General features: G+C 29.8%; 1 protein-coding gene across 2 annotated transcripts in view; it reads left to right on the top strand.

The window, feature by feature from the left end:
* Positions 1–14,790, top strand: part of LOC119599982 — a 345,586-nt gene that overhangs the window by 218,059 nt on the left and 112,737 nt on the right. For both annotated transcript variants that reach the window (XM_037949966.1, XM_037949965.1), the window contains exon 4: positions 1,944–2,745. In XM_037949966.1, the coding sequence (XP_037805894.1) occupies positions 1,944–2,745 (802 nt within the window). The remainder of the gene's footprint in view (positions 1–1,943; positions 2,746–14,790) is intronic.

The raw sequence follows: 14,790 nt of genomic DNA, 5'->3' as shown, positions 1-14,790 counted from the left end.
CCAGTATAGCCACATTTTTAGATTTTGGGGAAGGATCCGAGATATCAGAAGTCGCGCATAGAATATGATGTCGAATTAAAAAATTGTCTAAGAGTAAAATATAGCTACAATCAAGCCATAAATATTGATATATTATATGTTACGATCCGACGTAATATATAAAAAACAAAAAGGGCGGTATTTCTAGGCGTGGCAAAAAAATATTTTTTATATTTTTGGAAATGTTATTAACATATCTTTAATCGTAGGGGGTGACTGACTCAACTTTTTTTTTTCGACCCACCCTAATACACACACACACTAATATTCCAAAAAATTACAAAATAATCAATGAAAAAAACAACATGACGATGAACTGTCAAAACGAATTACGAATGTGCCGTAGAAAGGGGTTAATTGGCTATCGTCATCATTCAATCATTTCACTTATATTTAAATGTACATTAAATTAGTAAATAAATCAAAATAATTAACCACATTTTAATTAGCAATAAAATTATAACAATAATGCTCAGATATAAAATAAAAATTCAGTAGGTACACCCAATATCGTCGCAATATTTTTCCAAAATAGAATAAACGAAGGCTGAGAAGAGACATAAATTTGTATTAAATCAACGATTTTTATATTTCTAAAACGTTTGCTAAATACCGATTTTGGGCGACATTTTTTTATAGTCCGAAATTTGCTGTATATATTTCAAATCTGACTTTAGTATACTATTCTACAGGAAAATTTAAAATATATAAACTTAATTTGACAGAATTTAGATGCACTATAAATGCATAAGAGCAAAAGAAAAAATGCAATTAAAAAAAAAAGAAATTCAAAACCTGATTTTATCATTCGTAAATATAATATTCAATGCCCTTAAAAAAATAGTGTTAAAATTTTTAATTTATTGTAATCCCTTTAGGAGTTATGATGGTTATAATGTTGGCTTGTGGTTTAATAATTTCCCATTAAACAATGGTGTTTTTCATCATCATCTCCGAATTTAATAAAACTCCATCCAATTAATGTTCCATATATAACTTGTATAATGACAAATTTAGGGCCTTATAACTTTCGTGGTTTTCGAAATATAGCGTTGTAAAGTTTAAAATCTGAAAATTTAAAGTCTCATCACATCTAAAGGGTAATGATAAAATTTTTGTTTTTGCACCATTTGTCTCAGCAAAAAGCATACTTTGATTATGCACAAAGAAAAACATTTTTTGAAATATTTTTTGAAAAAAGTGTATCTTTGGATAATACTAAATGCACTTTTGAAGCATTATAAAAGTGTGAAATTAAGCTCATTCTTATTGATTTTTCCTATAAAATCAATTATTAAAGCATGATTTCCTATAAATTCTACAGTTTCTGCTCTGTAAAATATGTCGCTCAAAATCAGTGGTTTCCGCCTCAGATGTGCAGAGGAAGGAGTTGGAATTTTGAAAAAATTATTACAGCATAGTAATTACTGATGCAAAAACCTTCTAAAAAGTTGTGATATCACAAAAACGGGAAACATTTTATTTTTTGAAACGAAGCTTAATATGTATGTATATTAAAGGTTTGCATTTAAGAGTTAAAATCTTATCCTTGACTTCTACAATATAATTGTATTTAATTTTCATTATATAGCAAAAAAAGCGCTCCTTTACTACAAAACTGACATATTTCAAAACAAGTCGTTTCGACAAAATGGTTTTGAATATTTTTTAAATAAATCAAGGTTTTGAAAACTTAAACCAGAACAGGTGACGATAATATATTTCTCATCTAACTTTAGTGTTGTAGCCCTCAGTTCAAAAAAAAAATTTTTAGATGCCATTCTTGTAGTAAATGAGCGATATATTAAAAGAAAATTAAAGTCCAAACCATTTTTGGACAATTTTTAGTATAGTAAATTAAATATAAATAATTGAATGACGAAGTTGTAATTTCCTATTTTTAGAACTCTGCAGATATTAATATGTATTTCAACGACCTTTTATCTTCGGCAACATGCAACAAATCTTCATCTGAACAAATGGCAGCCAAGGCGCTAACGGAGTTGAGTGCATTCTCTAAGAATGATTCCCCTATAAAGAGAAAATCAAAAAATGTTAAATCACCACTTGAAACACAAAAAAGCCCTCAAGAAGTTTTAAAACAAGAATACAGTTTTGCAGTAGTTAAAAAACTAAATTATCATTCTGAAAATAAGGAACCAACTTCGAATATAGACGATAATAATGAGAAAAGCCAATGTTTACAACAACAACTGGAAACCGCCGCTGTGCTTATGGATATAAGTAAAAAAGTGATAATATCACCACCCTGCTCGAATCCCCAATCTCCAAGACTATGTTCATCTATAGATTCTAGTATTTTAAATTCTGTGATAAAAGATAAACGTCCAGTAAATTCAGATATTGAAATGGATTTATCAAAAAAAGATTCCAGATGTGATTTAAGAAACTTCACGGATTTTTATTCGCAACAGGACAAATCAATAATATCCCAAGAAGATTGCTTGGAAAATCAAATTGTTAAAGAAACCAAATTGGAGAGAAAACTTGGCACAAATGCTTTTAGTTTTACTGAAAAATCTGGATTACCACACACAAATACTCACGCTGTCCCAAAGACGAAAATGTTGAATATAGAAACTGAAATTCGCTATGAACGTACGTCTCCTGATAGTCTAACATCGGAAGAACATGGCACTGATGCAGCTACCACACAGTTATGGCAAGCTTTAGCAAGATCAGCAGGTAATAAAAAGTATACAACTTCAATTAAAGATTAGGGAGTAGAGATAATTGTAGTCAGCTACAGTTGTCAATATACTTAATAAATATGTATATTAGAGTGTATAATTTTTGAAAAATAAAATATCTTCGATTTTTCGTAATGGTTCTCATTTTGAGATGATTACGCGTAAAATAATCTTAAAATTTTTGTGAAGTATTTATGGTCCACAAATGATTTTTAGTGGATTGGAGAGGTATATTATATAAACCAATATAATATAAACCAATTTTTTTTTTATTTTTTTAATTTTAAGATTAAAATATTTATATATGGGCATTTCTATCTAGAAGTATATTTTTGTCACATCGCGACTCATAATTGCCTATATCTCCGAACTTTTTGATTTTTCGCAAATATACTATATTCAAAAAGTCCATAAAAAATTATTTGTTGATCATATTTGTTTTGACCATATCTCCGATTCTTATGGACCGATTTTACGGGTTTTAAACAACTAAACACTTAAAAGCATATTTAAATTAATTATCTAAGATTTGGATTCCGAAAACTGATTATAAAAAACAGACGGACAGACATTTGGTGCGTGAACTTTTTAACCAACCGCGAAAAAATAATAATGTAGTTTCTTATAGTTTTTAATACTCTATTCGACTATAATATGCCAACTTGCATATTTGTAAAGAATGTCAATAGTTATATCCCTAGTATACATATGTCCCCTATAATACAATAAAAGTCGTTTTGCGGACCAGAAATACACTAACAAAAATTTTTATTATTTTTCCCGCTATAAGATCAAAATTACAGTATTTTTGACACCCATTTCGAAAAGATTGCAGAAATTTTTTTTGAATATCTTGCACAGAGATCAATATTTTCAATCACAGGTATGGAACTGATGGCCCTTTCAATTTTTTATTTTTCTTGTATTTAGTACATTGAAACGCATGGTTTTAGAGCAACGGTGTTTAAAACGCATATGTAGTAGTCATAGTTGCCAGATGATTTGGGTGCAAATCGAAATCGTTATTAAATCGTCAAAACTATTTGTTCGTCAAAAGTATTTGTTATAGATAATAAACATACATATTTGATGGTATTTCTACTAATATTTTATTCATTAGTTTAACTATCCAGACATTTTTATAAATTTTGATTGATTTTAGTTTTTATTATCTGCATAATTTTAAAAATATACTTCAAAACTCCTTATATTGAGTTCTTATAAACTATGCACAGTGGGGCAGAATGGAAATTTTTTGGAAATAAATCTGGCATTTCTAAACGGCTGATCCGATCGGGATAAAATTTGGCGTGAGCGTAGCCAAGGAGTATTCGAGTTTAAGTTTTGAAGATGAACCCTGCAGATGCCCCAGGGACGGCGCTGTGGCGGCTCAAAGTAGGGTACCTACGACATGTAAAATTTTTAAACTCGTGCCATTTTTTTGTTTTTCACCTAAATACAAAGATTTTTATATTTTGTGAAAGCGCTCGTCGAGATCTTGAAAAAACATGCTTGGACATACTACTTATCTCTTATAATATCCGAGTTATAGGCATTTAAAAATTTAGTGATACAAAATTTACCATACCTTGGTCCGCCTTTTTTTGAATACCGGGCGTAATTTTGGACCAAATGGACTCAATTTTTTCTTGTTAGTTAGACAACAAAATTTCCAATAATATACAAAAAATTTGAGATCAATATCATTTACTGATCCAAAAATATACGTTTTTTAATTTTAAAATTCAAAAAATTTTAGATTTTTGGCGTTTTTTTGCCAAAAATGTGTCTTAACTCTTTTATTAATAAAATAAAATTTTCTTTAAGAACATATAACAATTTTATAGTTTTCTAAAAGGTATCTTTACACAGAACGTAAAAAACTTGTCCTATTTTTTGAAAATGTTGCCACTGCGTCCTTCCGAATGTGACCTATTTTTTATCAAAACTTCAACTTTGGGCGACATGTTCTAAAATCCCAAAGCTGGGATCAGAAAACTGAAAGCACTTTTGGAAACCTCAATATGTTTTCTATTTACTCCAAAAGTATTTTCCCAGCCCTGAAAGAAATGTGGACCCTATGGGCAAAAAAGTAAAAAATCCCATTTTTGGGATTTTCATTCCTATTTTTGGGAATTGCGGGATGCCCTTTGACCTTTTCAATTTTTTTTTTGCATTTTCTTATTTTAAATGACAAATTTAACAAGCGTTGAAAATTTCATTGAGTTTTGTTCATAAATAAAGATTTTGTCATATATTACATATTTGTTTAATTTCTAAAACTATGATTTATATCAAAATTTTAATAGGATCGCAGATAGCTACAACAATTTAGTCCATATTTATCCCTTAATATCATTTTTTAGTTAGATATGGAAATTCTCGACCCTTTACAAAAAATTTCAAGCCAATATCTCAATTACATTCAAAAATATGTTCATTTAAACCTGTGTCCTTTAATTTCATCTTTTTCATATTTTAGTATTAAGTATGACAGAACATATTTAAATCTTATATTTACCTATTTTCTATTTGTTTGCTTATCCTTATAATTGAAAGGTCCTATTATGCTTAAATTTTCAAAAATTTATAACTATTTTTTACCTAAATTTTTTCGACAGATCATTTCGTTCTGTTTCGTTTATAATCATGTAGGTAAAAGTATACAGGTAATGATAATTTCGATTCATTCACTAATAAGAAATATCAATGACTGAATTACAGGTTATAGTAATATAGTCCTAAATGTTAATAGGTAGACAATTTGTAATTTTTTACTTTGAAATACCTGTATCGGAAATGACAAGAATTGGTATATAAGTAAACTTCTTAGATTTTAAGTACCATATTTAATAAATCTACAATGAAGATTACATTAAACGAAGAGTTGTGTTCCGTTTTATGGAATGTATCTTCAAAAGGGCCAGAAAGAATTGAAGACATTTCAAATTATATAAAAACTACATATAGTAGAAAAGTAGACAAAACAGGCATATCAAAAATTGAAAACTTTTTGATGTAAAAAGTAAGTCTGTGGATGGAAATCAAAAGAAATTTCTATTAAAATTTTGTAGTTGGATGGAAACTACTACGGAAATCTCAACTTACAACACATCAACAGGAGCGCCTTGCAAGTCATACGAAGACTTATGTTCAAGGTCAAAAAAAAAAAAAGAGGGTCACACAAAAACTTTTTTCAATCTCAAATGAGGAAATTGCTGATACATTTAACGAAATGCTGAAAAGGAAAACCAACCTATGGATGTCGTACATATTGCAACTATTCTTCCTAATGCATCACCAAAACGACTTAAGCGAATTGTGGAAAGTATACCAACTCCAACATCACAATCAAATTTTACTGAAGAGGAAGCAATAGCGCTTATGTTGGAACTGGGTCTCAGTCGAAATAAGTACTAAATATTAAGGAAAGCTCTGCATGAAAAAGGACACAATATATTACCATCATAGAAGGCGATCTTGGAAAAAAAACAAACTATCCTACCATCACCTATTGCTGTTAATGATGTGGAAGCGTGTATTGATATATCATCTTTGCTCGAAAACACAGGATCAAGAATTGTGTCAGACTTTTCAGAAGACCAACTAAGGAAAATTCATAACTGTGATGTTGTCTTAATATGTAAGTGGGGATGTGACGGTTTATCAGCACTTCCAGAATACAAACAAGCTTGTGGAAGTCGGACATTAGCAGACTACAAAAGTGTATTTATGTCATCATTAGTGCCATTACGAATTCGTTCATATTCCCTTAATCCATCATCGTCAAGCATCGGAATTTCATTTGAAGATATATATATCAATACAACTCCGGGTTCAAAAAATTTTTGTAGACCCATTGGATTTGAACATATAAAGGAGTCAAAGAAAACAACAAAAGATTTAGTGGAATATTTAAAAGATGAAATAAATGCACTGGAGCCCATTTGCATAAAAATAAAGGAATTCTCTATTAACGTATCATATCAGCTAAGCTTAACAGTGATTGATGGAAAGGTCAGCAATGCCATAACAGAAACTTCTTCCTTCTGGAGATGCTCAATATGTAATGAGAAAAAGTCGCAATTCTCAAATATAAACAAAAGCAGAAGTATTAATGAAGAACACCTGTCTTTCGGAATTTCACCACTTCATGCCAGAATACGATCCTCAAATATAGAAGTGTGCCAGAGAATCTTACTAAATCAACAAAAAATAATGAAGAATTGAAAGAACTGAGAGCTGCGGAAAAGAGCAGAATCCAAGAAGAATTTAAAGTTCAGATGGGATTAAACATCGACAAACCACTTTCAAGTTGCGGTAGTACAAATGACGGTAATACGTCGAGAAGGTTTTTTCGTGATTTTGAAATTACTTCAAAAATAACTGGAATCGACAAGGAGTTGCTTCGAAGAGTTAACACTATTTTAATGGCACTGAATAGTAAATATAAAATTAATGGAAATCGATTTGGGGAATATACATCTGAAATTTCTAAATTACTTGTATCTCTGTATCCATGGAGGGAACTAACACCAACAGTACACAAAGTATTGTGTCATGGTCAAATAATAATTGAATCGAATATTCTTCCACTTGGAGAGTTAACAGAAGAAGCCCAGGAAGCGAGGAAGCGAGGAATCGAGATTTTAAGCATGTTCAACTATTCAGCTCAAGAAAATGCTCCAGGCAATCACAGAATGAAGATATTTTTAATAGTTTACTTCTATCTTCTGATCCTGTTCTTTCAACTATGCGAAAAAGATGGATTTGTTATGAAACTCTATCATCTCAAAACAAGGAAGATTTAAAGGACTTATATTACCTTCTGGATATGTATACCGATATGACAGATTATTTTATAGAAAATAAGTAGTGTTAGGAATTAACTATATAAGTAGGTTGTAAGAATTAATTGTATTATGTTTAAGATAAACATTTCAAATAAAAAAAGCTATTATACTAACTGATGATATTGTATTAAATTGTGTTTTATATTTCGGTGGGCGGGAAAGGTGGTTTGTGTGGGGTGATTTAGGTGTTGTTGTGCGTGGCTCATAATAAAATTATAACTTTTTATTGTATATACAATGTTATAGTCTTTAATAAAATAATTAACGAAATAATTTTAAAAATTGTCCAAATATTTTATTCAACACCAAATGTATGTTCTGTCATACTTAATACTAAAATATGAAAAAGATGAAATTAAAGGACACAGGTTTAAATGAACATATTTTTGAATGTAATTGAGATATTGGCTTGAAATTTTTTGTAAAGGGTCGAGAATTTCCATATCTAACTAAAAAATGATATTAAGGGATAAATATGGACTAAATTGTTGTAGCTATCTGCGATCCTATTAAAATTTTGATATAAATCATAGTTTTAGAAATTAAACAAATATGTAATATATGACAAAATCTTTATTTATGAACAAAACTCAATGAAATTTTCAACGCTTGTTAAATTTGTCATTTCAAATAAGAATATGCAAAAAAAAAAATTGAAAAGGTCAAAGGGCATCCCGCAATTCCCAAAAATAGGAATGAAAATCCCAAAAATGGGATTTTTTACTTTTTTGCCCATAGGGTCCACATTTCTTTCAGGGCTGGGAAAATACTTTTGGAGTAAATAGAAAACATATTGAGGTTTCCAAAACTGCTTTCAGTTTTCTGATCCCAGCTTTGGGATTTTAGAACATGTCGCCCAAAATTGAAGTTTTGATGAAAAATAGGTCATATTCGGAAAGACGCAGTGGCAACATTTTCAAAAAATAGGACAAGTTTTTTACGCCAAAGCGTTCTGCGTAAAGATACCTTTTAGAAAACTATAAAATTGTTATATGTTCTTAAAGAAAATTTTATTTTATTAATAAAAGAGTTAAGACACATTTTTGGCAAAAAAACGCCAAAAATCTAAAATTTTTTGAATTTTTAAATTAAAAAACGTATATTTTTGGATCTGTAAATGATATTGATCTGAATTTTGTATATTATTGGAAATTTTGTTGTCTAACTAACAAGAAAAAATTGAGTCCATTTGGTCCAAAATTACGCCCGGTATTCAAAAAAAGGCGGACCAAGGTATGGTAAATTTTGTATCACTAAATTTTTAAATGCCTATAACTCGGATATTATAAGAGATAAGTAGTATGTCCAAGCATGTTTTTTCAAGATCTCGACGAGCGCTTTCACAAAATATAAAAATCTTTGTATTTGGGTGAAAAACAAAAAAATGGCACGAGTTTGAAAATTTTACATGTCGTAGGTACCCTACTTTGAGCCGCCACAGCGCCGTCCCTGGGGCATCTGCAGGGTTCATCTTCAAAACTTAAACTCGAATACTCCTTGGCTACGCTCACGCCAAATTTTATCCAGATCGGATCAGCCGTTTAGAAATGCCAGATTTATTTCCAAAAAATTTCCATTCTGCCCCACTGTGCTATGTGTTATGATTAGGGTTGTCAGATTCCGAATCGCAAAAAGCTGGACATTGGGTTTTAAAAAGAAGAAAATGTTAATTTTGGTTTGTGTAAATAATTTCACAGTGATACACCAAAAAAATGCAGGGGTTCTCATATACCAATTCCGTTTTGTTATAGTCCATAGAGTAAGAATATTTTTTAGTTTTCCCCGATCACTTCGTTAACTTAGTTTTTAAGAGCAAAAGATGTGAAAAGCGCAATTTTTGAAGTTTTAAATTCTTAAAATCATAAGTACGTAATCTGTCCGTTAAGAAATTGACTATTGACGTACTTTCCTCTAAGAAATATCCAGTAACTTTATGATAGAGAGTAATTTTTAATTTATTCTCACTCAAAAAATATCCAAAAAAGTACGAGAAAGACAATTTTTAAAAAAAAATAGCAAGTTTTTGTTTATAAACAAAGATTTTGCTGAAATCTCAATCGCTAACAAAACACTAAAAAACAAATAATTGAAACTTTGGTTTTTTCCTATAAATAAATGGATATTTAAAGTTAACAAAACATGTAGTATCATTAAAAATATATTCTTGTTTTAAAACTTCATGATACAAACATATTATTAAAATAAAAACTTACACAAAATCACTAAGAGAAAGACAAACTAAATTGTTTTAAAAACGCTAGATTGACAATATTTGTTATGATTTTACACAACAAATAAACTCTTAAAAACTAATTTATGATGAATAAAATTAAAATAAATCTAATTACAAAAATTTTTTAATATTATTGTGTTATTAATTTATATATTTCTTTAAAAAAATGTAAAATTTACCAAATTTTCGATTTCTTTGGTTTGCTTACATATTCAAAAATCAAACATATGTTGTGAATATATGTTGGATATTTTTTACTGGGGAAAAAAATATCTAGTAAAATCGAAAAATTCTCTTTTAAAGAAAAATTCTCTATCGCTCTCTTACTCTCTCGTTGCAAGTTTTCAAAAGTATGCGAACGGAATCCAATAACAATTGTTGCAAATTGTTACAAATTATCGAGTACGCGAACAGACCTAATATTTATTACGACATCATCTGTTCAAGTGTTGAGACATGTTGTCATTGATGATAGAAGAGGGAAATCATAACTTAGTTGTATAACAATCAGTGTTGGCTAACATGATTTGACAAAGATAACATAAAAATTATTGCAGTGTACTAAAAAAATTGGATTTAGCTGGACAAATTAAATTTTAGCTTGAAACTGGACAAGCATCAAAAAAGCTGGACAATCCAGCCAGGCTGGCAACCCTAATCACAGGTCATATTTATGATCTGAATTAGAAAAAAATTGGTGGTAATATTTCGACCAAATTTTATTCAAATCAGACTTTATCTTTAAATATTTTGCAACAATTTTTGAATTTTCAAAAGAGCAAAAACGCTGGTTTACATTAATATTATAAACAAATTGAAGTTGGTTGACTATATTAGAGTTAGTTAAAGTCGTAGTCTGATTTCAATAAAATTTGGTGGAAATATATTCCTGACTTTGTAGATTATGTCGACTAAGTTTTTTCAAATTATATTCATAATTGTGACCTGTGACCGCATTGGAAATTTCGGATAAACAGACATTGCACTATGGGCCAGAGGGTGATGCTGTGTTAAGGGATGTAACAGAAATTAATTATGTATATTTAACTAATATTTGAAAGAAAAAATGTAACATTATCTGTATTGGAGTTAAAAATATTAATATTTGAAAATATCATTGCAATGAAAAAAAAAAATGCACTTTAGCTCGAAAACAACTAATGTTATGCGAAAATATCCCTCAACCAAAATGTAGGAAATTCAATTCTATAAAGAAATTATAATAACATCAAAACGCGTACGACGCATAATCGCTGAAACAGATTTTTGTAACCTTTGACCTCCAATATCTCGCTTAGCGTATACGATATTTTGGGTGACTTTTAATCCCTTACTAATTATGCTAAGTAGAAGCTATGTCCCAATTTTCATTTGGTAATCTAAAATTCTGCAGCAAACCCCTTATTTTCCTGGGCTGATATTTGAATTTATTAAAGATAATTATTATTTCCGATCCCTGTTAAAAATACGAATAAATTCGACAAAACCACGGAAAGGGTTAATTGGATTATTTGTTTTTTTTTTAATTTTTTAAGAAGTCTATTTTTGCAATTTTTTAACCAAGCCAGTGTTTTAGTATTCCACGGAGAACCATTAATTTTCAACTGTTTTACTAAAGGAACTGTTTTATGAATATTTTATTGTATAATCGAATAAAATTTTGGGAAATTTGATCAATGTTGCTACCATCAGAATTTACTAATAAGACTTCAGACCAATCGATATTGGATTTAGGTAAACATAATGGGCTTATCCTTACAATATCGAATTGAGTAGGATTATTTACATTTAAATCAATAATAGACTTCAGAAAATCATCAGTCCAATCACTTGGGGTAATTGGCACTAAGAAGCCGGTGTCATTTAGGGATAACCAGGATGCAGTAGGAATCTTAAAGTCGCCTAGTATGACAATATTGTCAGTTTGTCTCATACTATTTGCGATGGATTTTTTTAAAGATTCAAGATTTTCATAAAGTTGGAAGCTAGAGTTCGGTGGTATATATGAGAATGTAACATATGTAGAACTTTTATCAGTTTTTAAACAACAGCTACAAATTCAATATTTAGCGTATTGTCAATAACATGTTCTTCTGCAGGATAGTTATTCGATACAGCAATTAGGACACCACCACCTAATTTACCACGTCTATCTCGTCGAAAAATTTGATATTTGTCACATAATATTTCGGAGTTGAATATATTATTATTTAACCAAGTCTCAGTAAACACCAATACATGGAATTCGAACGTATAATTATTTTCGAAGAGGTCGTGTAGTTTAGTATTCAATCCGTTAACGTTTTGATAAACAATATTAAAATCTGACGAATAATTTAGTTTTTTGAACTTTGTCGTGCGGCAATAGGCAAGCGTGTAACGTTTTCGTCGCGATAAATTTATTCTCGAATCATTGCATTTTTTGACCAGAAATCTGGATTAACAATTTCATCAAATATTCATTCAACTGGAACAATAATGGTCTCTTCGCTGAGTTTATTTTATAAAGAAGAACGTCAGTAATTGCTTTATTAAGTTTAGTTTTTATGTTAAACTTTATATCACCTACTGTTGTGTCATGATAGAACCGAGTGGCAAAAATCGTCTTCCTGGGTGAATTATTCGAAGTTCTCTAGGTTCAGTGGATGGATTATTATTAGGTTTAGGTACTTCATTTACTGGAGCATCTAAAGCCTGATTTGTAAAGTTATTTTCCGGAGGGGGTAATGGACTCGATACGTTAACATTAAGTTCCAATGAGGATAACGTAGGAGAAGCAATTGGTGTGGATTCACCTGAATTAACACTAAATAGAATTGTTGGAATAGCAAGCAAATTAGCCGATGTTGAAGGAAAGTCACGATTATCACAATTTGTTTGAGGTGTATTTGATGAGGAATGATCTATTAAGGGAATAATTGGGGATTTATCTAATGTTTTCTTGCGTTTTGGTGACGATGGATTCTGAACATTTCCAATTTTTTCCAAATTAGGGTAGTTAGTAAATAGTTCACAGAATTTTAGAAATTTATCTTGAAGGGGTGCAAAATCTTTACAGATTTTATCAAATTCATCCTTATAAATTTTAAAGAAATTATAAAATTCGATTTTCAGATGTCTGCAGCGTGGACAAGTCCATTGCATGCATTTAGAAGTATCAGAAATTGAATAAGCATCACGTGCTCTAAGGCCACTACATTTGAGGTGATAATTTCCAAGGCATAGCCAACAAGAAACCATGCGCTCACTTCCGGAAATATTACAATTTAAATTTAAACAGTCCATTATAAGGAGCAATTTAGTGAAATATGTTTGATGGGTAGTTTAGAAGCTATTCAACTACTACAAAACTACTATTATAAAAAGTGTGCTTACCTTTAAAAGTTTGTAGGTTTTACGAATTAATGTAAGAGAAAAAGACAAACTCCATAATAAATATTTGCAGGCCTTTATGTATGTATGTATGTATGTATGTATGTATGTTTGTATGTATGTATGTATGTATGTATGTATGTATGTATGTATGTATGTATGTATGTATGTATGTATGTATGTATGTATGTATGTATGTATGTATGTATGTATGTATGTATGTATGTATGTATGTATGTATGTATGTATGTATGTATGTATGTATGTATGTATGTATGTATGTATGTATGTATGTATGTATGTATGTATGTATGTATGTATGTATGTATGTATGTATGTATGTATGTATGTATGTATGTATGTATGTATGTATGTATGTATGTATGTATGTATGTATGTATGTATGTATGTATGTATGTATGTATGTATGTATGTATGTATGTATGTATGTATGTATGTATGTATGTATTATGTATTGTTGCAAATTGTTACAAATTATCGAGTACGCGAACAGACCTAATATTTATTACGACATCATCTGTTCAAGTGTTGAGACATGTTGTCATTGATGATAGAAGAGGGAAATCATAACTTAGTTGTATAACAATCAGTGTTGGCTAACATGATTTGACAAAGATAACATAAAAATTATTGCAGTGTACTAAAAAATTGGATTTAGCTGGACAAATTAAATTTTAGCTTGAAACTGGACAAGCATCAAAAAAGCTGGACAATCCAGCCAGGCTGGCAACCCTAATCACAGGTCATATTTATGATCTGAATTAGAAAAAAATTGGTGGTAATATTTCGACCAAATTTTATTCAAATCAGACTTTATCTTTAAATATTTTGCAACAATTTTTGAATTTTCAAAAGAGCAAAAACGCTGGTTTACATTAATATTATAAACAAATTGAAGTTGGTTGACTATATTAGAGTTAGTTAAAGTCGTAGTCTGATTTCAATAAAATTTGGTGGAAATATATTCCTGACTTTGTAGATTATGTCGACTAAGTTTTTTCAAATTATATTCATAATTGTGACCTGTGACCGCATTGGAAATTTCGGATAAACAGACATTGCACTATGGGCCAGAGGGTGATGCTGTGTTAAGGGATGTAACAGAAATTAATTATGTATATTTAACTAATATTTGAAAGAAAAAATGTAACATTATCTGTATTGGAGTTAAAAATATTAATATTTGAAAATATCATTGCAATGAAAAAAAAAAAATGCACTTTAGCTCGAAAACAACTAATGTTATGCGAAAATATCCCTCAACCAAAATGTAGGAAATTCAATTCTATAAAGAAATTATAATAACATCAAAACGCGTACGACGCATAATCGCTGAAACAGATTTTTGTAACCTTTGACCTCCAATATCTCGCTTAGCGTATACGATATTTTGGGTGACTTTTAATCCCTTACTAATTATGCTAAGTAGAAGCTATGTCCCAATTTTCATTTGGTAATCTAAAATTCTGCAGCAAACCCCTTATTTTCCTGGGCTGATATTTGAATTTATTAAAGATAATTATTATTTCCGATCCCTGTTAAAAATACGAATAAATTCGAC

Source organism: Lucilia sericata, unplaced genomic scaffold (assembly GCF_015586225.1).
Source record: "Lucilia sericata isolate MDLA Ls3-8-SP2 unplaced genomic scaffold, ASM1558622v1 Contig000099F_arrow, whole genome shotgun sequence".
In the NCBI taxonomy this organism is placed as follows: Eukaryota; Metazoa; Arthropoda; class Insecta; order Diptera; family Calliphoridae; genus Lucilia; species Lucilia sericata.
This window is presented reverse-complemented; position numbering and strand designations above follow the sequence as displayed.